The sequence below is a fragment of the Schistocerca nitens genome, chromosome 7 (genome assembly GCF_023898315.1).
Source record: "Schistocerca nitens isolate TAMUIC-IGC-003100 chromosome 7, iqSchNite1.1, whole genome shotgun sequence".
Taxonomy (NCBI): Eukaryota; Metazoa; Arthropoda; class Insecta; order Orthoptera; family Acrididae; genus Schistocerca; species Schistocerca nitens.
Genome location: NC_064620.1, coordinates 283,386,813 through 283,411,622, shown reverse-complemented (window position 1 = coordinate 283,411,622; position 24,810 = coordinate 283,386,813). Strand labels below are relative to the sequence as shown.

Below are 24,810 nucleotides of genomic sequence, written 5' to 3'. Positions count from 1 at the left end.
GCGGGGAGAGGGAGGGATAGTATGGTGGGGGTGGCGGACAGTGAAGTACTGCAGTTTAGACAGAGGGCAGGAGAGAAGGTGGGGATGGGGGGGGGGGGGGGAGGGGCCATAAGTAGCGGAAAGGAGAGAAAAATAAAGTAAATTAAAAGACTGGGTGTGGCAGTGAAATGACGGCTGTGTAGTGGTGGAATGGAAACAGGGAGGCGACTGGATGTGTGAGGACAGTGACTAACAAAGGTTGAGGCCAGGAGGGTTACGGAAATGTAGGATGTATTGCAGGGAAAGTTCCCATCTGCACAATTCAGAAAAGCTGGTGTTGGTGGGAAGGATCCATATGGCACAGGCTGTGGTGTAATCATTGAGATGAGGGATTTCATGTTTGGCAGCGTGTTCAGCAACAGTGTGGTCCACTTGTTTTTTGGCCACAGTTTGTCGGTGGCCATTCATGTGGACAGACAGCTTGTTGGTTGTCTTGCCTACACAGAATGCAGCACAGTGGTTGCAGCTTAGCTTGCAAATCACATGACTGGTTTGACAGGTAGCCCTGCCTTTGATGGGATAGGTGATGTTAGTGACCAGCCTGGAGTAGGTAGTGATAGGAGGATGTATGGGACAGGTCTTGCATCTAGGTCTACTACAGGGGTATGAGCCATGAGGTGAGGGATTGGGAGCAGGGGTTGTGTAAGGATGGACGAGGATATTGTGTAGGTTCGGTGGACGGCGGAATACCACTGTAGGAGGGGTGGGAAGGATAGTGGGCAGGACATTTCTCATTTCAAGGCACAACGAGAGGTAATCCAAACCCTGGTGGAGAATGTAATTCAGTTGCTCCAGTCCTGGATGGTCTGAATTACGAGGGGAATGCTCCTCTGTGGCCGGACTGTGGGACTTTGGGAGGCGGTGGGAGACTGGAAAGATCTGTTTTCGTACAAAGTTGGGAGGATAATTACAGTCAGTGAAGGCTTCAGTGAGACCCGTCTAAACTGCAACACTTCACTGTCTGCCACCCCCACCATAATATCCCTCCCCCTCCCCACCCCAACCTCCTCCTTACCCCCACCCAGTCGCCACTCCCATCATGCACTGGTGCTGCTGCTCGCAGTGTGGTTTCAGTTGTCTGAGACTGCAGACTTGTGTAAGTTGTGTTGGTGTGAGAGTGTGTGTGCGTGTGTGTATGTGTGTCTATTGCTGACAAAGGCCTTAACGGCCAAGAGCTATAATTGTGTGAATCTTTTTGTTGCTCCTATCGCAACTCAGCATCTCCACTATATGGTAGGTAGCAACTTTCCTCCTGTAATATTGTTACATTCCATCCTGGATTTTCCATTGTTTAATTTAACTGCTGAAACTGTACAGTTTAAGAGCCTGTCAAAAGTTTTTGCAAACATTTCAGAATTTTCATTGATTTAATCCTATTTTGCCATTTTCATCTTTGAGACAAATACTGGGTAAAAAGATCGAAATGCTCATATGGCACTGATGACCGAGAGTCCCCCACCTGAGGAAGTTCGACACCAAGTTACAAATCTTTCCAGCTGACACCATGTTAGGCAACTTATGTGCTGATAATGATGAAATGATAATGAGGACAATACAACACCCAGTTTCTGATTGGAGAAAATGGTCAACTTGGCCAGGAATCGGACCCAGGCCCACTGCATGGGAATCAGACACACTAACCACTCAGGTTAAGGGGTGGACACATACTTGGTGGTTGATACACTTTAAAATTGGTGTTTTAAAGTTTGGTAAAACTACTAGTACTATTTTTGGTGAAATTTTCTTGTGCTTTTATAAGCTGAGATTTTTTTTGAAAGATTCTTTTGATTTACCAGGTTACTTTTAATGTTTATTTTTTTTGGTTTTGTTTTCTGAAACATTCTAAGTGTTATTCTTTTTTTCAGCATCTCCACTTCCTCCATTTCTGAGCTCTCTGTTCTAGTGCTTGTTCACACACTTCGTTACACCATGTCTTCTTTTTATTCTTGGCCAATCCTATTGTTTTACTAACATGTAGTCATTTACTATATGCAATTTTCAATTTATTAACAGAATCATTCTCACTCTGACAGCAATCACAAATCACTGTTGATGTAGGATAGTTATTCCTGACTGTTTTCTGAAGCAGAAAAATGACTATGCTTCTTTGTAAGTATCTCATTAATCTAATACCATTTAGAGAAAACATGGGGAACCAAATGGAAGATGGCCAGATGATGATAAGAAGTCAAATATTGCCAAACATTATTTTAGTGTATTAGCCACTTCATCACCTCATTTGGTGAATCAGCAACACAGAGCATACTCTTATAAAACCTCACCTTGCAAGTATAACATCAGATAACACATTGATTTTTTGTCTTGCATTATCTCCCAGGATTGTGATTTTTGCTTTCATTTCTGCTACACGACCTTTCAGGGCAGAGGCACCTTCTAGTGAAAGGCCTTGTGCAACACTATCAGTCATTTGTGTGAGAACGATCAACTGTGCTTGATTCTCAGAGATTTCCTTGTTCAGAGCCTGAAAAATACAAGCAAAACATGTTTTCCACTAAAATTTACTTACATGTTCAAAATTTAACAGTCCTTCAAATTAAGGCAGACTAGACAGAATTAACATTCTATAAATACTAGTAGTAAGTATATTACTAACGTGATGACTTTACAATGTGATCAAGATGTGGGGCAAATGTTAATTATGACAACAATAAATAACAATGGAAAGTTTGATTTATATTTGGTCACATACTAACGTCAGGATTCTACATTTTGTTTTACTTTATTTTAATTACAGAGTAATTACACAGTGACAGCATGTACCTTCAGCTCTGCTAGTTGTTTTTCAAGTCTGTCAGCTTCTGGTGTTACAACGTCAACTTCAGTGTGAAGCACTCCCTTCTCAGCCTTTTGTAACCACTGTTCGATTGGTTTTGCACGGGCATCAAGTTCTTGCCAAGCTTCAACCACCTTGTCCATCTTGCCACCCCAAGAAACAACAGCATTATGAACAGCTGACCATCGAGAGCGAACACTATCGAGTTCATCAGCGCCACGTCCACCTGGCAACTGCTGACCCAGAGATGCTACACCTTGCAACTGACTCAATTTTTGCTCGCACTCTACTTCAAATACCTGCAAATTTTGACATATAATCAGGAACAAATCATCAAACTCAAACTTACTAATGAATTGTGAAAACAACAACAAATTTAACTGCAGTTTAATTACAACACACATACTGTCAATTTTGGTACTTTTCGCACCAACAGGTACTTAGGAAATAACTTACAGAAACTACATGTCATTATATATGTTGAAGTGCCAAAGAAGTTAATATAGGCAAGCGTATTCAAATACAGAGATATGTAAACAGGCTGAATACGGCGCTGCGGTCGGAAATGCCTACGTAAGACAAGTGTCTGGCAAAGTTGTTAGATCGGTTACTGCTACTACAATGGCAGGTTATTACGATTTAAGTGAGTTTGAATGTGGTGTTATAGCCGGCACAAAAGCAATGGGACACAGCATCTCTGAGGTAGCAATGAATTGAGGATTTTCCCATATGACCATTTCCTGAGTATACCGTGAATATCAAGAATCCGGTAAAACATCAAATCTCCGACATCGCTGCGAGCGGAAAAATATCCTGCAAGAATGGGACCGACAACTGAAGAGAATTGTTCAACATGACAGAAGTGCACCTCTTCCGCAAATTGCTGCAGGTTTCAATGCTGGGCCATCAACAAGTGTCAGCTTGCAAACTATTCAACAAAACATCATTGATATGGGCTTTTGGAGCTGAAGGCCCACTAGTGTAACATTGATGACTGCACGACACAAAGTTTTACACCTCTCAAGGACCCATCAACACCAACATTGGACTGTTGATGACTGGAAACATGTTGCCTGGTCAGACGAGTCTTGTTTCAAATTGTATTGAGCGGATGGATGTGTACAGTATGGAGACAACCGCACGAATCCATGGACCATGCATGTCAACAGGGCACTGTTCAAACCGGTTGGGGTTCTGTAATGGTGTGAGGCTTGTGCAGCTGGAGTGATATGGGACTCCTGATATGTCTAAACATGACTCTGACAGGTGACACGTATGTAAGCAGCCTGCCTGGTCACCTGCATCCATTCATGTCCATTATGCATTCCGATGGACTTGGGCAATTCCAGCAGAACAATGTGACACCCCAAACATCCAGAATTGCTACAGACTGGCTCCAGGAACACTCTTCTGAGTTTAAACACTTCTGCTGGCCACCAAACATGAACATTATTGAGCATATCAGGAATGCCTTGCAACGTGCTGTTCAGAAGAGATCTCCACCGCCTAGTACTACACCGAGCGAGGTGGCGCAGTGGTTAGACACTGGACTCGCATTCGGGAGGACGACGGTTCAATCCCGCGTTCGGCCATCCTGATTTAGGTTTTCCGTGATTTCCCTAAATCACTCCAGGCAAATGCCGGGATGGTTCCTCTGAAAGGGCACGGCCGACTTCCTTCCCCATACTTCCCTAATCCGATGAGACCGATGACCACGCTGTCTGGTCTCCTTCCCCACAACCAACCAACCAACCTAGTACTATTATGGATTTACGGACAGTCCTGCAGGATTCATGGTGTAAATCCCCTCCAGCACTACTTCAGACATTAGTTGAGTCCTTGCCATGTCATGTTGTTGTACTTCCGCATGCTCGCGGGAGCACTACATGATAATGGGAGGTCTACCAGTTTCTTTGGCTCTTCAATACACGAATGTATTTGTTCCAACAGTAGTTAACAACTATTTATGTTGTGATATATAAGAGGTGAAGGGCAGATCTAATTAGTCAACAAACGTAAATATTCACTGTGTCCACATTCATTTGTTATTAACTCAAAGGTGAATATTATTTCCTTACTTATGGAACTGATAATTATGTCATAGCAACGGCACCCATACGATAGCTTGATGGGGAGGGGGTGGGGTCTAGACCTGGGAGCATGGAGTATTTTTTATACAAACATCAAAAAAATTTTTGCATCTCCCTGGTTCCCAGAACTCCTGAAGATAGACGCTGACTGTGGACACTGTATCACAGACACAGACCAAATTTTCAGATTTATAAGTAACTTTGTGAGTATCCCATTCAGATAAGCAGTTCATCTCAGATATATCCTGAATTATGTAAGATAACATAGTTCTTTTTTCACTTAAATAAATTGTGAAAAAGTTCTCAGTGACCGATGTACAGTATCTTATCATCACTCCGGTTCCCTGAACTCCTGAAGATAGACATCGACTGTGGATATTTTATCACAGACAGAATCCCTTTGACTGTTCAGAGATGTCACTAAACCCGCCCAAAGACGTAAACAACCCTGCACGAGCAGCACCTATTAGACGGAGGGAGTCCAACAGCAGATTAGTTCCTGTCATTCCACCAGGAAGAAGGTACACGGCTCGTGTTGTCTGTAGTTCAACCATGCCTAGATGGTCAATACCACAGTTTGATCACATCCGCAATGTGCCATGAAGGGCTCTCAACAAGGGAAGTGTCCAGGTCTCTCGGAGTGAACTAAAGCGATGTTGTTTGGACATGAAGGATATACCGAGAGACAGGGACTGTCTATGACATGCCTTGCTCAGGCTGCCCAAGGGCTACTGCTGCAGTGGATGACTGCACCTACGGATTATAGCTCGGAGGAACCCTGACAGCAACGTCACCGTGTTGATTAATGCTTTTTGTGCAGCCACAGGATGTCGCGTTATGACTCAAACTGTGCGCAATAGGCTGCATGATGTGCAACTTCACTCCCAATGTCCATGGCGAGGTCCATCTTTGCAACCACGTCATCATGCAGTGTGGTACAGATGGCCCAACCACATGCTGAATGGACCACTCAGGATTGGCATCACATTCTCTTCACCGATGAGTGTCACACATGCCTTCAACCAGACAATCGTCAGAGATGTGTTTGGAGGTAACCCAGTCAGGCTGAACACCACAGACACACTGTCCAGCAAGTGCAGAAAAGTGGAGGTTCCCTGCTGTTTTGGGGTGGAATTATGTGGGGCTGATGTACTCCACTGGTGGTCATGCAAGGCGCCGTAACAGTTGTACGGTACGTGAATGCCATCCTCCAACTAATAGTGCAACCAGAGGCATTCATTTTCATGAATGACAATTCGTGCCCCCATCATGAACATCTTGTGAATGACTTCCCTCAGGACAATGACATCACTCAACTAAAGCGGCCAGCACATTCTCCAAACATGAACCCTATCGAACATTTCTGAGGTAGATTGAAAAAGGCTGTTTATGGATGATGTGACCCATCAACCACTCTGAGGGATCTATGCCAAATCGCCATTGAGGAGTGGGACAATCTGGACCAACAGTGCCTTGATGAACTTTGCGTAGTATGCCACAATGAGTACAGGCATGCATCAATGCAAAAGGACATGCTGCTGGGGTAAGAGGTACTGGTGTGTACAGCAATCTGGATCAGACTTTTTGTTGATAGCAATGGGGTAAAGTGATGGTGTAAGGTGACAGTGTCTATTATTTTCTTTGGCAGAAAGACTTTTTCCTAAATTTTCTGTCTTTTAGCTTTTTGATATTTATAAAGGGAACTACACAATTAATCTGAAAAATAAAAGGATTATTTAACATAAACAGGCATTAATTATATTTGTTTCTTCTCTGTAAACTGATACACAAGCAATGAGTAGAATTCTTTCCTGCAAATAAATCATGATTGTAAAGTGCAAACACAACTAATGAAGACCATTAAAGGTAAGTTTGGAATAAAATTTGTTCATGCTATTTGAATCTATGCAAAGATGAGCTGAACAAAGCACACATATGTTTAACATTATAATATGTGCACCTTAAGATAATTTGGTGACATAGCTCATGAGAGTAGCTGAATCAATAAATAGAAATTGAGTTTGAAATCATGTTATTTCTGTGCATGTAAGATGAACCAAACACAGTTTAGTCTGATAGCTACTCCATTAGTGACCAAAAATCAGCCAAACCTGGTCAACACTTTTCAGTTGCTTTCGATTCAAGAACTCCTATCAACCACCTCACCAAGAGACTTCTCCGAGTGTGCATATAGTAACACAACCAGCAATGCCCTTTTAATATAAAACTTAAGTGAAAAATCGGAGCAAGCACCACATTGGCGCATTTGTATATTGTAATAGGCCATTGAATTTCAGATGACTTTAAAAATGTTTTGTGACTTCAGAAAAAGTAAATGAATCATGACAACTGAGTACACAGACAGAGTAAACATTCACACAATATTCTAACTTCTGTAACCATATAGCATAAGCACAAAATAAGTAGTTTGTATTAGCTATGTATTTACCTTTGCTTCCTGCCTCATTTGCTTGGCTTCTTCAATAGTGGCTGGCTTTGCTATGCCCATGCTGACTTTGACTTCAGCCTGCTCCACCCATGGTTTGATTGATTGCAGTCCACTGCGATACTCTTTCCAGATGACAAGGTCACGGCCAACGGCAGACAACTGTGCTTCTGCAGCCCTCTGTAATGCTGCTACTGCATTCTGCAGTTGCTTCACATCAGTCTGCAGAACTGCAGCTTCGACATTCTCCGCATCATCTGAGTGTAAGGAAAGGAAATTTTATTTTTCAAATAAATATTTTACCATTAATAAAATCATTGTGTAATAACTATCAGATTGTTCCCCAGTTGTGTTTCTTAGGTCAATAAGAAATATTAACTTTAGAGGTATTAAAACACATATACCATGACAATAAACTGTCATAAGTGGTAATATATGGTGTACAGCTATATATGCAACTCCTAATAGTTATTAGAAAATGAAACGTTCTCCCTCTTGAGATTCACGTATCTTTTGATAAATATCACACCATCAGCCATAATTAATTAAATTAGTTATATACATGGAAGGGTCAACTTCCCTTCCTTTCCAGTGCAGTTTATTCAGCCAATGCCAGATCGAGACTGGTATATAACTTCTCAAATTTCCCGGAAGACCAATCACATCCATATATAGGCTATTAGTACGATGGGGTTGCCACTCCTAAAGGAATATTTAAGTTACTGCTCCATGTATCCTTTTTGTGTCTAATGTGATCACACTGTCAAATGTGACATCATTTTTCCAAGTGTTTGCGCATCATGTATCTGAGGCAGGACAAGGGAGCCAGCTTGGTATTTACACAGGTGTAAGTGGAAAACTGTGAATGGTGAATATTTGAACACTGCTTTCCACAGCAGGAGTACAGAAAAATCACCTGCACACACTGTCAAATGTACATATTATTTACTACAAAAGTAGCATTAACACTCACCTTAAGAAACACAAGAGCAGTTGTCATCTGAGCAACATGGATATATTGGGAATAACAGATCATACACTGAGACCAGGGCACTACCAAATTCATTTCTCCAATATAATGGTTTTATCAAGATCTACTCATCACTGTGCTAGGATGTACAAAGAGGCCATAGAAATTCAAAAGCACCAAAACAACTTACGTAGAAAAGAAGAAGGATTGAAATAGACAAGTTGTGGACTGTAATGCTTAGTAAAATTGACAGTGTCAACTTTTCCTCACTACAAGCTCCATAACATATGTTGACGTAACTCTGAGATGTTCGGCAGTTGTCTGATGATACGAGAAATGACCATTGCGTGGCTACTTACAAACAGTTCGGCTTGCTGAGCTTGGAAGTGGTTTTTAGGTTGTTATAGCCTCTGATGATGTCTCCAGCATTGGAAGATAAAATGTTAGGTAGAGGAATATCCCTTGGACCATAGTCTAAAGCTCATAAAACAAAAATCACCAAATATTATAATAAATTCATCCTACACTGAAGCAAAGAGGATTTTGGACAAGAGGAAATATTTGGGAATGCTGTGCTTGAAATGAAAATCCTACACTTTCTAAAGAACAATTGTTTCTCAAAGAATTAACCCACAATTAATATTAAGAACTGATGTTAAAAGTTCTTACCAAACCTTAGAAGAACAGATACAATGAAAAACAAACATAAGTAAGTTTTATGACCACACAATGCAAACCTTTCAGTAGTTGTGATGCTTCAGTAGCAAGAAGTTCGAGGGCAGCAGCCTTCTCATTTAACTGCCCTTGAAGGGCCTGAGCCCTGGTGAGTCGCTCCTCAGGACCAACATCTGCTGCCTGCAATTGTTCCAGCTGTTTAGGCGCTGCTTCTTGTGTCCATGATCGCAGCTCACCCAGCTGTGATTGGAATTGTGTCCATTGAGCACGGAACTGTTCCAATACCACAACACGCTCTTGTACCGTCTCAAGGGTTACCTGGAGGCGCCTCTCAATTTCTGTGACCTGTACATGCAGATGTAATCAGTTAGATAACTTTTCCTTCTCCAATGGCCTTGCTGAGATCATGTAGCTCATGCACATTAATCATATGGTGAACAATTCCATTTAAATTAAATTGATTTCGAAATCAACATTCCTAAAATCTAAGCAACTCATCATATTCTATTTCATCTAAGATGAACCTCTCTATTCCTCCCATCTCCCACCCTCTTCACCGCTTCTGCTGGCGAATCACAAATTGACAATTCTATACACTTTGACAATATGGTGAAAGGGTAAATCAAACAGTGGAAAGTCCAGGATGGAATGCAGCAATATTAAGGAAAAGATACAGAATGAAATTTCCATTCTGCAGCGGAGTGTGCGCTAATATGAAACTTCCTGGCAGATTGAAACTGTGTGCCAGACCGAGACTCGGGACCTTTGCATTTCGCGGGCAAGTGTTCTACCAGTTGAACTACCTAATCACGACTCACGATCTGCCCTCACAGCTTTAATTCCACCAGTACCTCATCTCCTAACTTCCAAACTTCACATAAGCTCTCCTGCAGACCTTGCACAACTAGCACTCCTGGAGGAAAGGATATTGTGGAGACATGGCTTAGCCACAGCCTGGGGATACTTCCATAATGAAATTTCCACTCTAGAGCGGAGTGTGAGCTGATGTGAAACTTCCTGGCAGATTAAAACTGTGTGCTGGACTCAGACTCGAACTTGAGACCTTTGCCTTTTGTGGGCAAAGACGAGGTACTGATGGAATTAAAGCTGTGAGGGTGGGTCGTGAGTCATGCTTGGGTAGCTCTGATGGTAGAGCACTTGTCCTCATAAATTGAGTATAGACTGTATAACAAGATGTATGCGTTCGTGATTTCACACACTGATTTTAGCCCTCAAACTACTCAGTTACGTCATCATTAAAAGCTATTTATAACTCTGATTTCCTTTATTGATCCTGAGTACTTCATTATTTTATCTCATTACAACTTGAGTTGTGGGCAAACTCATGCTTAACTCTGTTTTGGATACCCCTGGTCATTGTGACTGTGCGTGTGTACTCAAGGAGAGTGTGCAAACTATGGATTGAGGCTAGATGCTTCCTCTAATTATTCCTTACAAATGACTGAACTTATTGATATACGATTATGAACTTTATTCATTTTGTTGTGTCGAAACATTTCTGCTGGTGTGTACCTGGTGTCGTTTGGATTCATGGGTTGATCCCCACATCGTAAGCATAGGCCCTCATATTTCTTCATTATTTTCTCCTTTCACGAGTCAACATATCCTTACGTACTCTGGTTTAAGTGGCCGATTGATCTTGTGCTACACTCCTACTTGTGATTGAGTATATTCTTCTCAACTGTACCTGCTGTTGTGAGTTTTTTGAGTTGGCTCACCCATCGTTTACTGAGGCTCTGAATTTTTTCTTCGCTTTTGATGATTTTGAAGGTGTAACTTTATAAATGTACACTTGCAATTTGTAATTCTAGTAATTTACATAGCCTCTGCACTTATTTCTGTAGTTTAGTGTAGTATTATTGTAGTTTTGACTTTGTATCATTTGTCTTGAGACAGAATGTTCCACAGATCTGAAAATGTGAATGCCGTATCCTCATACATGTATAGATTATGACTTGTGTAGTACATATTTTTCTTACATTTCCTGTAATAAGTTATGCATCAGATACTTCTATACATGTGTATTCTATCTTTTGGCATCATTTTGTACACCAATTGGCAAACCTTATAGTACTGTAGATGATAAAATATTGTAAACATATTGCTTCCAAATTATGTGAGGGGGATATTGTAAAGGGATCTCCACCTCTAGAACTACTTTTCCTCAATAGTAGTAGTCGATACCAGTAACATTTTCGAATTTTGGACACGTCAGTATTACTTCAGCTGTTTTTCTGAAAAGTTACATATAATTTTATAAACAATATGTTATATTTCAAGCTAAAATTTATGAATAGGAATTATTATTTTGGATGTTATAATCCATAAATACTAGTTCTGAATGTACAGTTAAATTATTATTATTATTATTATTATTATTATTATTATTATTATTTTTACAAACATTTGAAATTACAAATTATTTGGCACACTTAAAATTTCTATTATTAATTATGCAAACTAGTAGTATTTATTATGTTTATTTCTGGATTCATTTATGAAATAATAATAAAAATTAGTAGAAATTCATTTGTCAAGAAAAATTGTGAACCCTTTGGAATATTGTTATTACTGCAGTGAAGTAGTAGTAAACGTGCCTCTGATGTGATCGGACATATTTTTGTATTTCGGGCGAACAATGTAATTTTGGCTTTGTCAATGAGAAAATTCAAAAGACTGCGTGATATATTAAAACGCTACAAAATAAATTAACATAAAAACAAAAACTCTGCAACAACAATCTTCAAACTTGTTTAGATCAATTCAACCATGAGGATCTAAAATGTGAGACTTTTAGCTTCATGAGTCAGACCCCTAGACAAGAAGGAATGGAGCCAACTCTACAAGATAAGTAAACTACAAGAAAAGATAAGTAAACTAAAAATTTATTGTAATCTTACTTATCTCAAATCTTCAGGAAAGATTTTGTACACTGTGGACAACAGCTGTAACTAGGAAGGAGGGGCTATATTACACTGTCTGTAATTCAACATTTCCACTATATGGTGAGCAGTGGTCTACCTTTTTCATAATATTGTAGTTAATTCCATCCTGGATTTTCCATTGTTTGATTCTACACACTTTCCCATTTTTCATCACATTTAGTACTTCTTGCACCTCTTCATACCAAATATCAGGTCCTTATTCATCATCTAGCACATTCACTTCTTCTTGACTATATGAACTGCTTAATCATTGAGTCATCTCATACAAAACTGTATATCTTCTCACTGTCTATATTATACCTATTGTGGTTCTATGTTTATCACGCCATCCTTTCTTTTGCTTTCCATATTAATCTTCCTTTTCCTACTTTCAAAAACTACCTCACTAGCTAATCTGTACCTCATTTCTTACTTTTTCTCTTTCTTCATTTTCTCTAGCTCCTTTTCATCTATTTCTCTCTTGCATGTTCTGTTTCTCTTCTTAATTTATTATTCAATTTCCTATACATCATTTTTGCTTCTCTAATCTCCATATTTTTCAGTTTTCTCTGTTCTTTCATCTTTTTCAACATGTTTCCATTGCCCGTTCTTACCTGGTGTTTTTTAGATTTCCTAGTCTCCTACAATTAAACAACAATCACATACAGTTAAACTAAATTACTAAAAAACAAAACCTAGTTGAAAAATGAATTATAAATGAATGAGAAGAGGTAATGAGCTTTATTTACTTTGAAACTGGAAGAATATGTAAGGACAGTTAACAGAGATGTGAAAGAAGAAACAAAATTTAAAGCAATCATTAATTTATCAGGAATCCTCTGGTGCCAATAGTGTATGGCTTCCATAACCATTTACCTGAAATTTCTATCTTAAATCTAAATTCTACATAACTTTCCCATTTCTGTCCTACCTTTCACTTTCCTCCTGTTATGACCTTATTTCCTACCAAAAGGCTAAATGCAAAAACTGAAAATATTAATTTTTCACATTATTGTTAGGTATTCTCATTTTGTCAGTTGGTGCAGTTCCTTCCTCTATCCATAAGAAGGCTATGGGCACAGGGTGAGTAAACAGGTCCTTTACAACTTCGAATTTATTGAGATAACTTACAGAATTGGTAGATGTGTCATTTTGTAGCAAACAACCTCAAGTTCCACATAAAAGTGTCAAATGTCATTTTGGTTCAGTGTGACTACCATTCGTGATGTGGCAAACATCCCACTGGTAATCAAAACCTTCCCACACTCGCTGCAGCAAATCGAGTGTAGCTTGTGCAACGGAAGTGTAGATTCAATTTTTTAGATTGGCTAAATTGTTTGGTAGTGGAGCAATATACACACAGTCTTTAATGAAACCCCAGAGAAAGAAATCCAGTGGTGTCACCTCTCAGGGGTAAGGTGACCATACGATTGGCCCTTCACGGCCAAACCACCGAACAGGAAAGTGATCATCGAGGAAACCTCGAATTTCCATGAGGAAATGATGTGATGGACTGTCTTACTGGTAGCATATTCAGTGTGTAATTTATGCTGAACAGTTGTTGCAGAGTTTGTTTCATGAGACCAAAATACACAGCAAGCACTCTCCACACCAGTGAAAGTAACCATTTTAAATGTGCTCTACAGTGGCACTTCTGATGGTAGTACTCATGCACTAAATGAATCAAACTTGAGGTTGTTTGATACAAAATGACACATCAACTGATTCTGTAAGTTATATCGATAAATTTTTGTATCATTCCAAAGTTGTAAAGTCCTTTCTGACTCGCCCTGCCTGCAACAATGAAATTTGTTGCAGCAATTTTGAATACAAAACAGTCATGATGAAAGAACTTCAGTAAAGCATACAGGTGGATTACTTGTATATGTTCAAGCCTTAAGCTGTTTAACTGACACTGCTGTCTGAAACTGTTCATTCTTCAGCCTCAATGTACTTGCCTCTTTTTGTAACAGTGGCCGCCTCTCCGGTGCCGTGAGGGTTTCAAGTGAGGAACAAAGATCACGTAGCCTGCGTAACATTTCTTCAGTGGCTTTACGTAATGCAACACTTAGTTCTTGTTTGGCTTGTAGCTCTGACACCAACTGCTTGCTGTCTATGCCACCAGTTCCCACCTTTTTCAATTCTGCTTCAGCTTTCTCGAGAAGGTTTACAATCTCATCTTTCTGTTCCTTGTATCCACTCCACACAGCCTGTGTTCCTGCAGACAAAATTCAGTCATGAATTATTTTAAATGTTAATAAACACATGCGCAATGGATTAATGAATTTCTCAGTTTCTCTTCTTTTTTCTCTGGTATTATTATAAGAACCAAAATAAAAAAGAGGGGGTATGGTCAGTTCTTAATAGAGCAACATCATCTGTGGTAGACTGCTTACAATTACACCTGACATAACTTCACACAAACAAACACTATGAGCAAATATCAAATACTATATTGTTACTCTCATGGTTCTTGATTACTTTGAAATGTATCAAAGCAAAAGGGTGACCACCATCTAGTCCTAGCCAGTGGCTGGAGACGTACGTGTGTGTGTGTGTGAGTGTGTGTGTGTGTGTGTAGGAGGGGGGGAGGTAGCAATCTATCCTTTCCATATTGTTGGTTGTTTCAGAAATATTATAAATGTGTTGTGCAGTAGAAATTGCTGCCTACTTCTCCATAACTTGTCTTACAGATTCACAGAGATACGATGTGTTACAATTTTCCAAAATCACATCCTCGAGACAGGAGAAGAGTCCTGAATGGAAAATAAATGATGATGCGAATTTCTTGAGTGGGGGACAAGGATCCAAAATATACCTACTATAATAAGAAAAATTACAAAATCTCAGTTGTATGTCACTTGCAGAATAAATTTAAGGCTTAACTACAGTTGCTGCTCTCAAATCACTGTCTCAATCCTCAGCATTCAGTGCTCTCTACAATGGTTACTTTTCTACAATGGTTACTTTTCCATATTTCCACATGCTAAACTAATAAAGGCCTGATGAGACTGAATAATAGGATGCCATCCCATCAACCATACTCCAATGGATTCAGATCTACACTATTATGGAACAGTTTATCTGAGTGCTATCTTTGAATAAATGTATGTCAGGCAAGCTTATTCTTTACTTGACTAAAAGCCAACATCCTTTCCCCTTATGCTGTTGGTGATTATTTTTGTGAATATTTTCTTCATCATGGAGGGGGAGCTGATTAGTCTACAGTTTTTTGTGTCTCGTCTGTAGAATAATTGCACCATTGTTCTAGTCTTACTCTGCACATATTCTGTAAATAGTTTTGTGAGTGCCTTCAGTTTTCACCATTTCTATGCAAACACTATCATCTCCTGTCACTTTTCCTTTTTTCATACTACAAATGGCTTCATTTGCCATTACTTCCAAAATGTTGTTATTTTCATAATTCATATTTTTCTTTCAGTTTTATGTCAAACTATATACCCCTTTTTGAAAATTCATCTAATTCTTGTACCATTTCTCCTCTGTTGTTAACTACTGTGCCATCTTAACTTATGATATGTGATGACAAAACAAATTCCTTTGTTGTTTTCTTCATTTCTTAATGTTTATAATTGTTTCTCTAAACCAATTTTAATCGATCTTCTCACATTCTGTCAAAGACATGTCTAACAGTTTTTGTTTTGTTTAATTCACCATACTCAACTATTCCCTTATTATTGTTTCTTGAAACTCATGACTCCTGTTTAACAGTTGTCTTGCTCTACTTGAGAATTTTTCCCTTTGCTTTCGTTGTATCTGTAGCATATTTTGCTACTTTCAGAAGTACCTTTGCTAAATAACAGTTCTTCTCATCAACATCCAAAATTCTAAACTTATTGCTTAATCTTAATCTGGTATACCTCTCTGCAATTAAGGAAGGCCAAGCATTATTTAATAACAGGTTGTAAGTTCTTTAATTGCAATGTTTGAAGTGGCATTAATGCCAATGACAGTAAATAGTTTAAGAAAAATTTAAAGTCTGTTCACAATACACACCTTTCAGTTTTTTCAGTTTTTCAACTGTTTGTGCATAGGCTTCATTCCAGCTGGACTCTAAGCCAATTACTTCTGGCTTTATAAAATGAGGAGCATTCACATCACGTGCCAGATCCTTGCCTCGCTGCAGCATGCTCATGATGTTAGGACGCTGTTGATCCAACTGTGTTACAGCAGATTCTTGCTGTCGAACCAATGCAACTACAGAATCCAGTGTTTCTGGATGTGGACCTGTTTGTGAAGTTTCTTTCACTTTCTGTAGTAAACTACATACCTGAATCACAAAAAGAAAATGTATTTTATAATACTCATTTTTGTATTAAATAACCGATATGCAAAATATATATCAGTACACAATATAAAAGGATCAATATTTATTTCACAATAAACACAGACGACCATGTGAAAAAACTGTTTGATCTTAGTCTTTGAGAATAGTTAGGATAACAATCATTGTCCCTCAATAATAATGACACATAAATAATAAAACCTTGATTTTGCAGTTTATTTTCCTGTCTTTACTCATGACAATAGACACAAAACAGACTGAACTCTTAAAATACACTGCAGAGAAAGTAAATCTGCAGGTTTCAATTGGAAAGACAGAATATGAAGTGTGATCAAGAAGTAACAGGAATTTTTGTTTTTCTTTATTTATTCATCGACATCAACTTTGCCCCTTCAAAACATCATCATTTCAGCTTTGGGAATAGATGGTCGCAGCGGGCTATGTCCAGTGAATACAGTGGCTGAGGTTACGTAACGGTTTTTTTTTTTTCTTGTGAAAAAGTCAGAAACAAGAATTGAGATGTGAGTGGGAGGATTATTGTGATGGAATTTCCATGAGTGGTTTTGCCACAGTCTTGTTGTTTTCTTCGGATTGCTTCATGCAGGTACTATTCCTTATTGACCATATGACTATAAGGCAGCAACTCGTGATGCACCATTGGGATGACTGGTTTCAACATCAAACAAATATATCCATGTTCCATAACCTTTAATAACCTTCTTTAGAAGTCCTGGATCATTGTCATTTTCAATCAGAAATCCCTGAGCAATGTCTACTTGGTGTCATTTTTGGTCAAAATTCAACATTTTCAGAACAAACTATGCTGCTATATGTTTCATGCCCGAAAGCCCAAAAAAATTGCTTGGCATGACCCAAAGGATATGCAACATCATCAGCAATCTCTATGACAGTGATTTAGTGATTTTCCAGAACCATCTTTTTTACTCCTTCCACATTTTCATCAGTAATTGACATGCTAGGGCATCCAGGGTGGTCGTAGTCTTAAATGTCTTCTCGATCCTCTTTGAAATGTTTTGTAAACTCATGTCTTAGTCATAGCAGATTTGTCAAAAGCCACAGTCAACATTTCAAATGCACCGCTGCACTTTATTCTATTTTTCAGGCAAAATTTAATGAAAATTGTTTGACCATCTTTTTCAAAGGTAAAATTATTTGAGATCTCAAAAACATGTATAACATTCTCAACTGTCAACAATATGAAACAGCTGAAAATGCAAATGTACATCAGAAACATGAGTACCAATGAGATTAAAAAATGACAATTGGATGTATAAAGTCCCTGAAATTAAAAAATTCCATTTACTTTTTGATCACACCTCATATATTACTTGCAAGCACCAAAGTACATTAAAAAAGCAGCATAATCAAGTGAGTCCAACAGATTAAGTGCCTCAGTGAAATAAATTCAAGAAAATGTAATTGAAAAGACAAGCTAAAAACTGGAAATGGCATACTGTCTCACTCAAAATATGCACAATCAGAGGTGCATCTCTAAAGGGACAAAACTGAAATATTACAGTCTATCAATAAACTAGAATATTATTACACTTCAGAAACTCTTACTTTGAACAGGAAAGCAGATCTGAAACACTGATGCACAGAAGACTATATCATGGCTAAGAAGCTATCAAAAGACCAAATAGTACACAAACATTCCCAGTGGCATTAGAATCTTCTCATAAAAATTTTACAACCATACCAAGAGAATAAAACCAGACAAACATACAAGACAAACAGTTGAATCTAAAAAGGAGTATAGCACAAACACACACAGAAATTAAAAAAAAATGAAGACTGGCAAGGATCACACAAGACAATACCAAGAAGAAGGAACTTTTTGATCTAAAGATGAACAATGGCAAGATGATCACAGGAAAAAGGAAGAAGACCAGAACGTTTTGGTCTAAGAAAACAATCTCACAACAAAAGAATGAAAGAAATGTGGGCACAGAGGAATGTCAACCAACTCTACAATCCTAAATGGGCTCATTCACACAAAATAATAATTATAAAATCCCCTATCGGCAGAAAAAAGTACATAGCTATGCCAAATTTCCATCTCACACTATATAATTACTTAAAAGTATTAAAAATATGTGGTGTCACAGAAAATCCTTGTCAGATGAGTACATAAAACTGTAAAGGTAACACAGCTCTACCTCTAATAGACTTACCTCACGAACTTCTTTCCTGTAAGTGTAACACTTGTAGTAGACATCAGTCTTAATCATTGTCAGTTCAATGTTAGGTATTAGAGTCTTGTATCGTGATATAAGCTGCTCCAATTGGCGTTGCTCTGCTAAACCTTCTTCATCTGAACAATGTGCAACCAATGCATCAAGTGTCTGCACCAGCCATTTCATATCTTCACGCCTAGCATCCACTTCACGACATATGCCCTAGTACAAAAAGAAAGGTATTGTTCTTAGATCACAACAATTCGCAGTATTTTTTCCAGTAATCATATTTTATGCTACTGAAATGTTTCATCCCACAAAAGCAGAATAATACTATCGATATCCTGTGCCACTCTATTTTGTTGATTTCTTTTTTTCCCTCCATGATGCAACTGGCGCCAAAAGCACAGTGAAACTGAGGTTTTTAATATTATTTGCTAACACGTCTGCTTTGAATAACGGTTACCTATCATTACTTAATAGTTCACTAATAGGAGAAAAATATAAATATGTATCAGAGGATAATCTCAGAAAATGACAAATCATTTTTTACCCCGGTCTACACTCACTATAAAAAGCAAGCTGTAGATTATTTATCTTGCACTGTGTTGAGGCTTCTAAACATCTTCTTCTATGGAGAGTCAACAGGGTTTGATTATGACCCTGTGTCATATAAATATACTGAAGAGAGGAGAGTGATAATATTCGCATTAAGGTCTATGTTGCCAACAATGAAAGGAACCAAAGTTCACGATCAAGTGAGACCAGATAATGGTATACAGTTTCTTTCTGCTGGGAGGTACTTGCTTTTTACCCCACTATGAAAAGTTTACTGACAAAAATATTTTCCATCACAGGTGATTTCAAAAATCAATAGACATTTAATTATATATGAGAACCAATTCTTTATCAATTTAATTCACAGACTGTTGCTTCTGCAGCATTATCAAGCTTTAGAGTAATATAATTAAAACTTTTAAATGCCAGTACTAAAGAATTTCAACACACAATACTCTGGATTTTAGAACATACTTGGAGACAATATCACACTTTTCCATACAAATATCACGCTATGCTCTTATTTGTCAATTTAATATTAATGGAAATCAATTTTGGGTACTAGTACAGTATTTTATAGGTGGCTCAAAACACCAAAGAATAACATGAAGTTCTAGACTATGTAGTAATGGAGAAGACTGGCTACTTATGACATGCTAAGGGACAATAACAAGCATACAAACAGAAACAAAAATGGAAAAGGCATTTAACATCTTTTGTTCACGAACAGTTGTTTCTTTATTTGAATGAAAGAGAAAATTAGAAAAAAAGAGAAGGTGAATAAACAGGATCAGAAGAAAGAATATAGAAACAGAATTTCAAAACATTATGCATAAATATATGCATATGTATATATAAAGTTCCATTTGCATGGCACAGGTGTACACAACAGTCAGGCAGCATCACCAAAAGAAAGCAGTAGCATTCTTGCTCTCACTCACAAGTGGTTGTCTATGCTTCTTATTCATTTCCTTCTTTATATCCCACCTACAATTTTTTATTATAATTTTAATCTAATGGTGATCTAAATTTTATTGTTGAATGATTCACTGCTTAATACACCACATTCCAATTTGGCAGTAAGCCTTCCTGGCCATTCTTATTTAAACTTTCTGTAACATGAACTATCTCCGACGAAAGCTGGATTGATTACAGCAGGATGGCAACAGTGATTCCTCCCACTATCCCTGTCACAATAAGTCAGTGCTCAATCAACACCACACCAATATTGACAAAACATTAAATTCTTTATGCCTCTGTTCCTCTTCTGAATCTTAGCTACAAAAGCCTACAGCTTTTTCAAATCACTTCCCATGGCTTGTGCCTGCACTGAATCATACTTCCAAATGACGACAACACTTTTACATTTTTCCTGTACTTTCCCAAATATCCCTAAATGCCTCTATGACTTAACAAATGGAACTGACAGCTCTAAAACTTATGTGAATATTATTTTTTGCCTATCTAGTGTATCTGTGGGTATTGCTAGGTTCCTTCCTGTTTTGACAACTTAAAACCCTGGACTATTCTTCAGTCCCAATAAATATATAGTTTATTAACACCACTACAACTAATCATGAATTATGGAACAACAAAAAGTTCAGGATGGAAAGGATAGAATGTTACTCAACATAGATAGGAGGCACTGAGTCGCAAACAGGCACAATGAAAAATATTGCTAAAATATTAAAAATTTCGGACAAAGTCCTCCTCCTGTAGTAGAAACCACACACGCATTGCCACTATCTCGGTGTGCTAGAGCCTAACTGCAACTGCGTCCATTGGGGATGGGTGATGGGGGTAAGGAAAAGGCGTGAGGTGAGGAACAAGAGGGATGCTAGGTGCAGGTGGGGGAATATGTTAGTGCTGCCTGGGGGAGTGTGCAGGGACTTTGTGGGGGCAGGGTAAGGCTGTCAGATGCAGCATTGGGAAGTTGTTGCACCTGACAGCCTTATCCTGTCCCCACAAAGTCCCTGCATACTCTGCCAGTCAGCACTAACAACTTTCCCCAACTGTATCCTTCATCCTCCCCCCCCCCCCCCCAACTTAATGCCTTTTTTCCCCCCACCACCCATCCCTGATTTCTGATTTCTCAACAAGTGCAGTAGACCATTTTAATGAAAATTTATTACACTTTAATTTTTCACAATACTTGGTTGTAACAGCCAAGTAACTAACTACTGTGTGAATGATGGATGTATGGAAAGCAGATGTAAATATTAAACCAGTAAATATTAGAAGTTTATTTTTAATTCATTTACATAATTTTACTGTTTATTGACTGAGGATCATTAAAATAAATGAAACTCATGTTTTTCTAATTATATTTTTGTAATGTGTTTATCTGACATGTTCCACACCCAGGCGGATCCCCTCTTTTGTGGATCTATGGAATGAATAATTAATCTAATATAATCTAAATTGATGCTCTATCAGACACAGTTGCTGTCAGGCTCTAGGGACCTAAGAAGGTGGCCATGTGTGTGTGTGTGTGTGTGTGTGTGTGTGTGTGTGTGATTTGTGCTTGTGTGAATGTGAGTGTGTTTTCTATTGTAGTAGTAGGAATTTGTCCTAAAGCATTAATATTTTAGCAGTATATTTCATTGTGCCTGTCTGCAACCCAATGTCTTCTCTTATGGTGAGTAGCAACCTACCCTTTCCATATTACAACTATGAATGATGGAAAGAAATAAATAACAGATTTTTTATTGAACTGATGTCGATTACTACAACCACAAAATAAATTTGGTATCGTAAGCAAAAAAAGTGGAAACAGGAGTGCCGCAAGGCAATATTCTAGGTCCCTTGTTGTTTCTTGTCTACATAAATGACATTCACACTTCAGATGGAGCAGCAAAGGCAATATTATTCGTAGAAGACACTAGTGTGCCAATAGGTGCACCAAAGCAAATGCTGCAAACAACTACTTATCAAATAATAAAGAATGTACACACTTGGTTCAATGCAAACCGGTTGACATTAAATGCAAATAAAACAAATTATATGCAGTTTGGGAAAATATGTCAAAATGTAAAACTTTATCTGTTGTTGGGTGACAAGGCCATAGACAGAGTGGCATCAACAACATTGCTGGGAATTCATGTAGATGAAAATCTTAATTTTAATGACTCAACTCAGCCTATTTTGCTCTTAGAATTATTGCAAATGTTTGGAATTATTGCAAATGTTTGTACTGCAAAAGGTGCCAGGATGGCATATTTTGGCTACTTTCAGTCTCTTGCAACATACAGAATAATATTTTGGGGTTCCACCACTTGCCATCTAAAACAAATCAGACACACACACAAATGTGTTTTATGTTAGGGTCCACCTTGCAGATTTTCAGACAAATGCCAACTTGCATAACTACAATACCCAAAACAGCACAGCACTCCATATTCAGCGGACAAAAAGAACACACACACAAAGGCATGTGTGCCATATTGGTACAAAACTCTACAACAGACTGTCAGCCAACATCAGGAAATTAGAAGATGGAAACCAATTTAAAGTAGCATTTAAAGAATTGCTACTTGAACAATGTTTTTACTCGGTAAATGCCTATTTAGGCCACTACATAATTCTGATAATGTTTATAGTAAGGCAAAACTGAAAACACTGTCTTTCATCCCCTAAAGTTTCTGTTAATTTTATATATCTGATGGACAGCTGTTGAGTGTGGTAAAATCTTTACTGAATTATTGTAGTGAATATAAGGGCTTCCTGTTTTGGGAAGACAAAAGTAAAACCTTAGGGCAAACAGACTATGCAGGTACAATACTGTTAGTATACATGTATAAAAAGTTGTATTACTGTGTCTTGAATGACCAAGTATTATTCTTTTACATTTTTTGGTATTATTCTTTGTACTAATTAATGTAAAATTTTGTATGTTCCTTTTCCTTAAATTGTTTCCCATAAATTTACATGTACTTTTGGGCAACATCCATACAGTATTTATTGTCTACATATGAATAAATAAATAAATAAATAAAATAAATCTACTAAATGAGACAATCTTGGTTATATTATGAATATCATTTTCACATGTAATTACACAAGCATGAAAAGAGGCTTTAAAAGAAAGAAATCACACAATCAAGCACACCTCTAACACACACACGTGTGTGTGTGTGTGTGTGTGTGTGTGTGTGTGTGTGTGTGTGTGTGTTGGCTTCATTGAAAGCTTATGTGCAACAGTTGTTTGTAATGTCTGTCCTTTTCATAATATTATTGATATGCCAACCTGGAATGAGTAGTAGTCCAAAAATAAAAACTGTTTGGAGAAAAAATTCTTTAGAAAAAGTTTTTATTGGTAGCTTTAGTTTCCTACAAACCTACTTAACTTTACCACTGTCATTCACTTCCAGTGACTTGTAATACTGCGCTGGCATCTTCAACTTATCTGCAAAGGAGTTCTACAGTGCGAAATTTAACCAGTTGACAACAGCGGTCTTGCCTTCTTCATAATCTTCAAACTGTTGTCCAGCAAGCCACAGTTTCAAATGCAAGAAATAACAGTCACTGGGTGCTAAGTTGGGTCTGTAGGGCCAATGCTCAAAATGTCAGCGGCATGGGGACTTGTACTGTTGTGGAGGAGGGCTACCTCAGACAATAGTTTCTCAGGCTGCTGATTTGGATGGCAGATCTGAGTTTTGTGGGCATTTTGCTATAGCTTTCAGCTGTAAATTTTGAATCAAATTCCATAAAATCTACCAAAATAATACCGTCCTCATATCAGGAAACAACAGCCATTGTTTTTTTATTCAAGCAAGAAGGTCAACTGATTTTGTTCAGTTTTGTCAAAGTTAATGGCACCACTATAATGACTTTTGTTTTGATTCTGAGTCAGTATAAGACATGTAAGTACCATTGTCCTCAAAAAACTGAGGAAACAAATAACCTCTATGTAGTCAACATCAATACAAATACACTTGTCCGTTTGACATTCTTTGCGCTTTGTGTCTGTTGGTAGGAATTTTTGGTACCCACCTTGCACACAACTCACAATACCTGAGTTTTTTCCAGGACAATTGGGTAAATATTAGTGCAGCCAACATAATGAACTTTATCAGCCAGGGCACCAATCATTAATCATCAGATTACAGTGTATAGTTCTCTTATTCACAATTTTGTTGGTCTGAATGCTGGACCTGCACCTTGTACATTTGTACTCCTCTTTCAAAGTCTCAATGTCATGTCTGATCTTTCCTGCACTTCTTTCTGTTGACCCATAAACTAGGAACAACTGATGAACCTGAGCACTTGCAGATCCTTGTGCACATAAAAACTGAGTTATAATAGTCACTTCACTGAATTAAAGCAATGACTTCTGTGGCTGTCTGCACAGTCAATAGATGGAACTGTATTAGTGCAACCACTTTCGGGGTTGCCAACAACCATATAAAAGCCTACACCCCTTATTTTATGACAATACCTCATGAAATTTATAAGAACTTATTCTAGGATGTTTGGCTGGGTGGCTCAGTGGATAAGTGGCAGACTAGTAATCGAAATTATACTTTTCTTTTTACCCCCCCCCCCCCTCTGGTAACATTTGTTAATCTGAAAAATGTCACGCTGCAGTGTGGTTTGGAGATTAAACTATAAGTTTGCCTGTAACTGGTGGGTAAGTCAGTTCAAAGTACAGAAGAAGGTAAGGGAATACCACCTGCAATAGCCTCATCTACATCTACACAATTATTCTGCAATTCAGAATAAGTGCCTGGCAGAAGCCCATGCCTCATAAAGCACCGCAGTCCTCAAACCAACCTTCAGCTTGAGGACAG

The 24,810-nt window shown here is 38.2% G+C and overlaps 1 protein-coding gene across 1 annotated transcript in view; it reads right to left on the bottom strand.

Moving 5' to 3' along the window:
- Positions 1 to 24,810, bottom strand: part of LOC126194652 (muscle-specific protein 300 kDa) — a 607,158-nt gene that overhangs the window by 356,127 nt on the left and 226,221 nt on the right. Inside the window, exons 23-29 of the mRNA XM_049932837.1 lie at positions 18,461 to 18,685; positions 15,977 to 16,250; positions 13,918 to 14,177; positions 9,077 to 9,359; positions 7,373 to 7,626; positions 2,821 to 3,132; positions 2,322 to 2,521 (exon numbers count right to left, since the gene is read on the bottom strand). Of these exons, the coding sequence (XP_049788794.1) occupies positions 2,322 to 2,521; positions 2,821 to 3,132; positions 7,373 to 7,626; positions 9,077 to 9,359; positions 13,918 to 14,177; positions 15,977 to 16,250; positions 18,461 to 18,685 (1,808 nt within the window). The remainder of the gene's footprint in view (positions 1 to 2,321; positions 2,522 to 2,820; positions 3,133 to 7,372; positions 7,627 to 9,076; positions 9,360 to 13,917; positions 14,178 to 15,976; positions 16,251 to 18,460; positions 18,686 to 24,810) is intronic.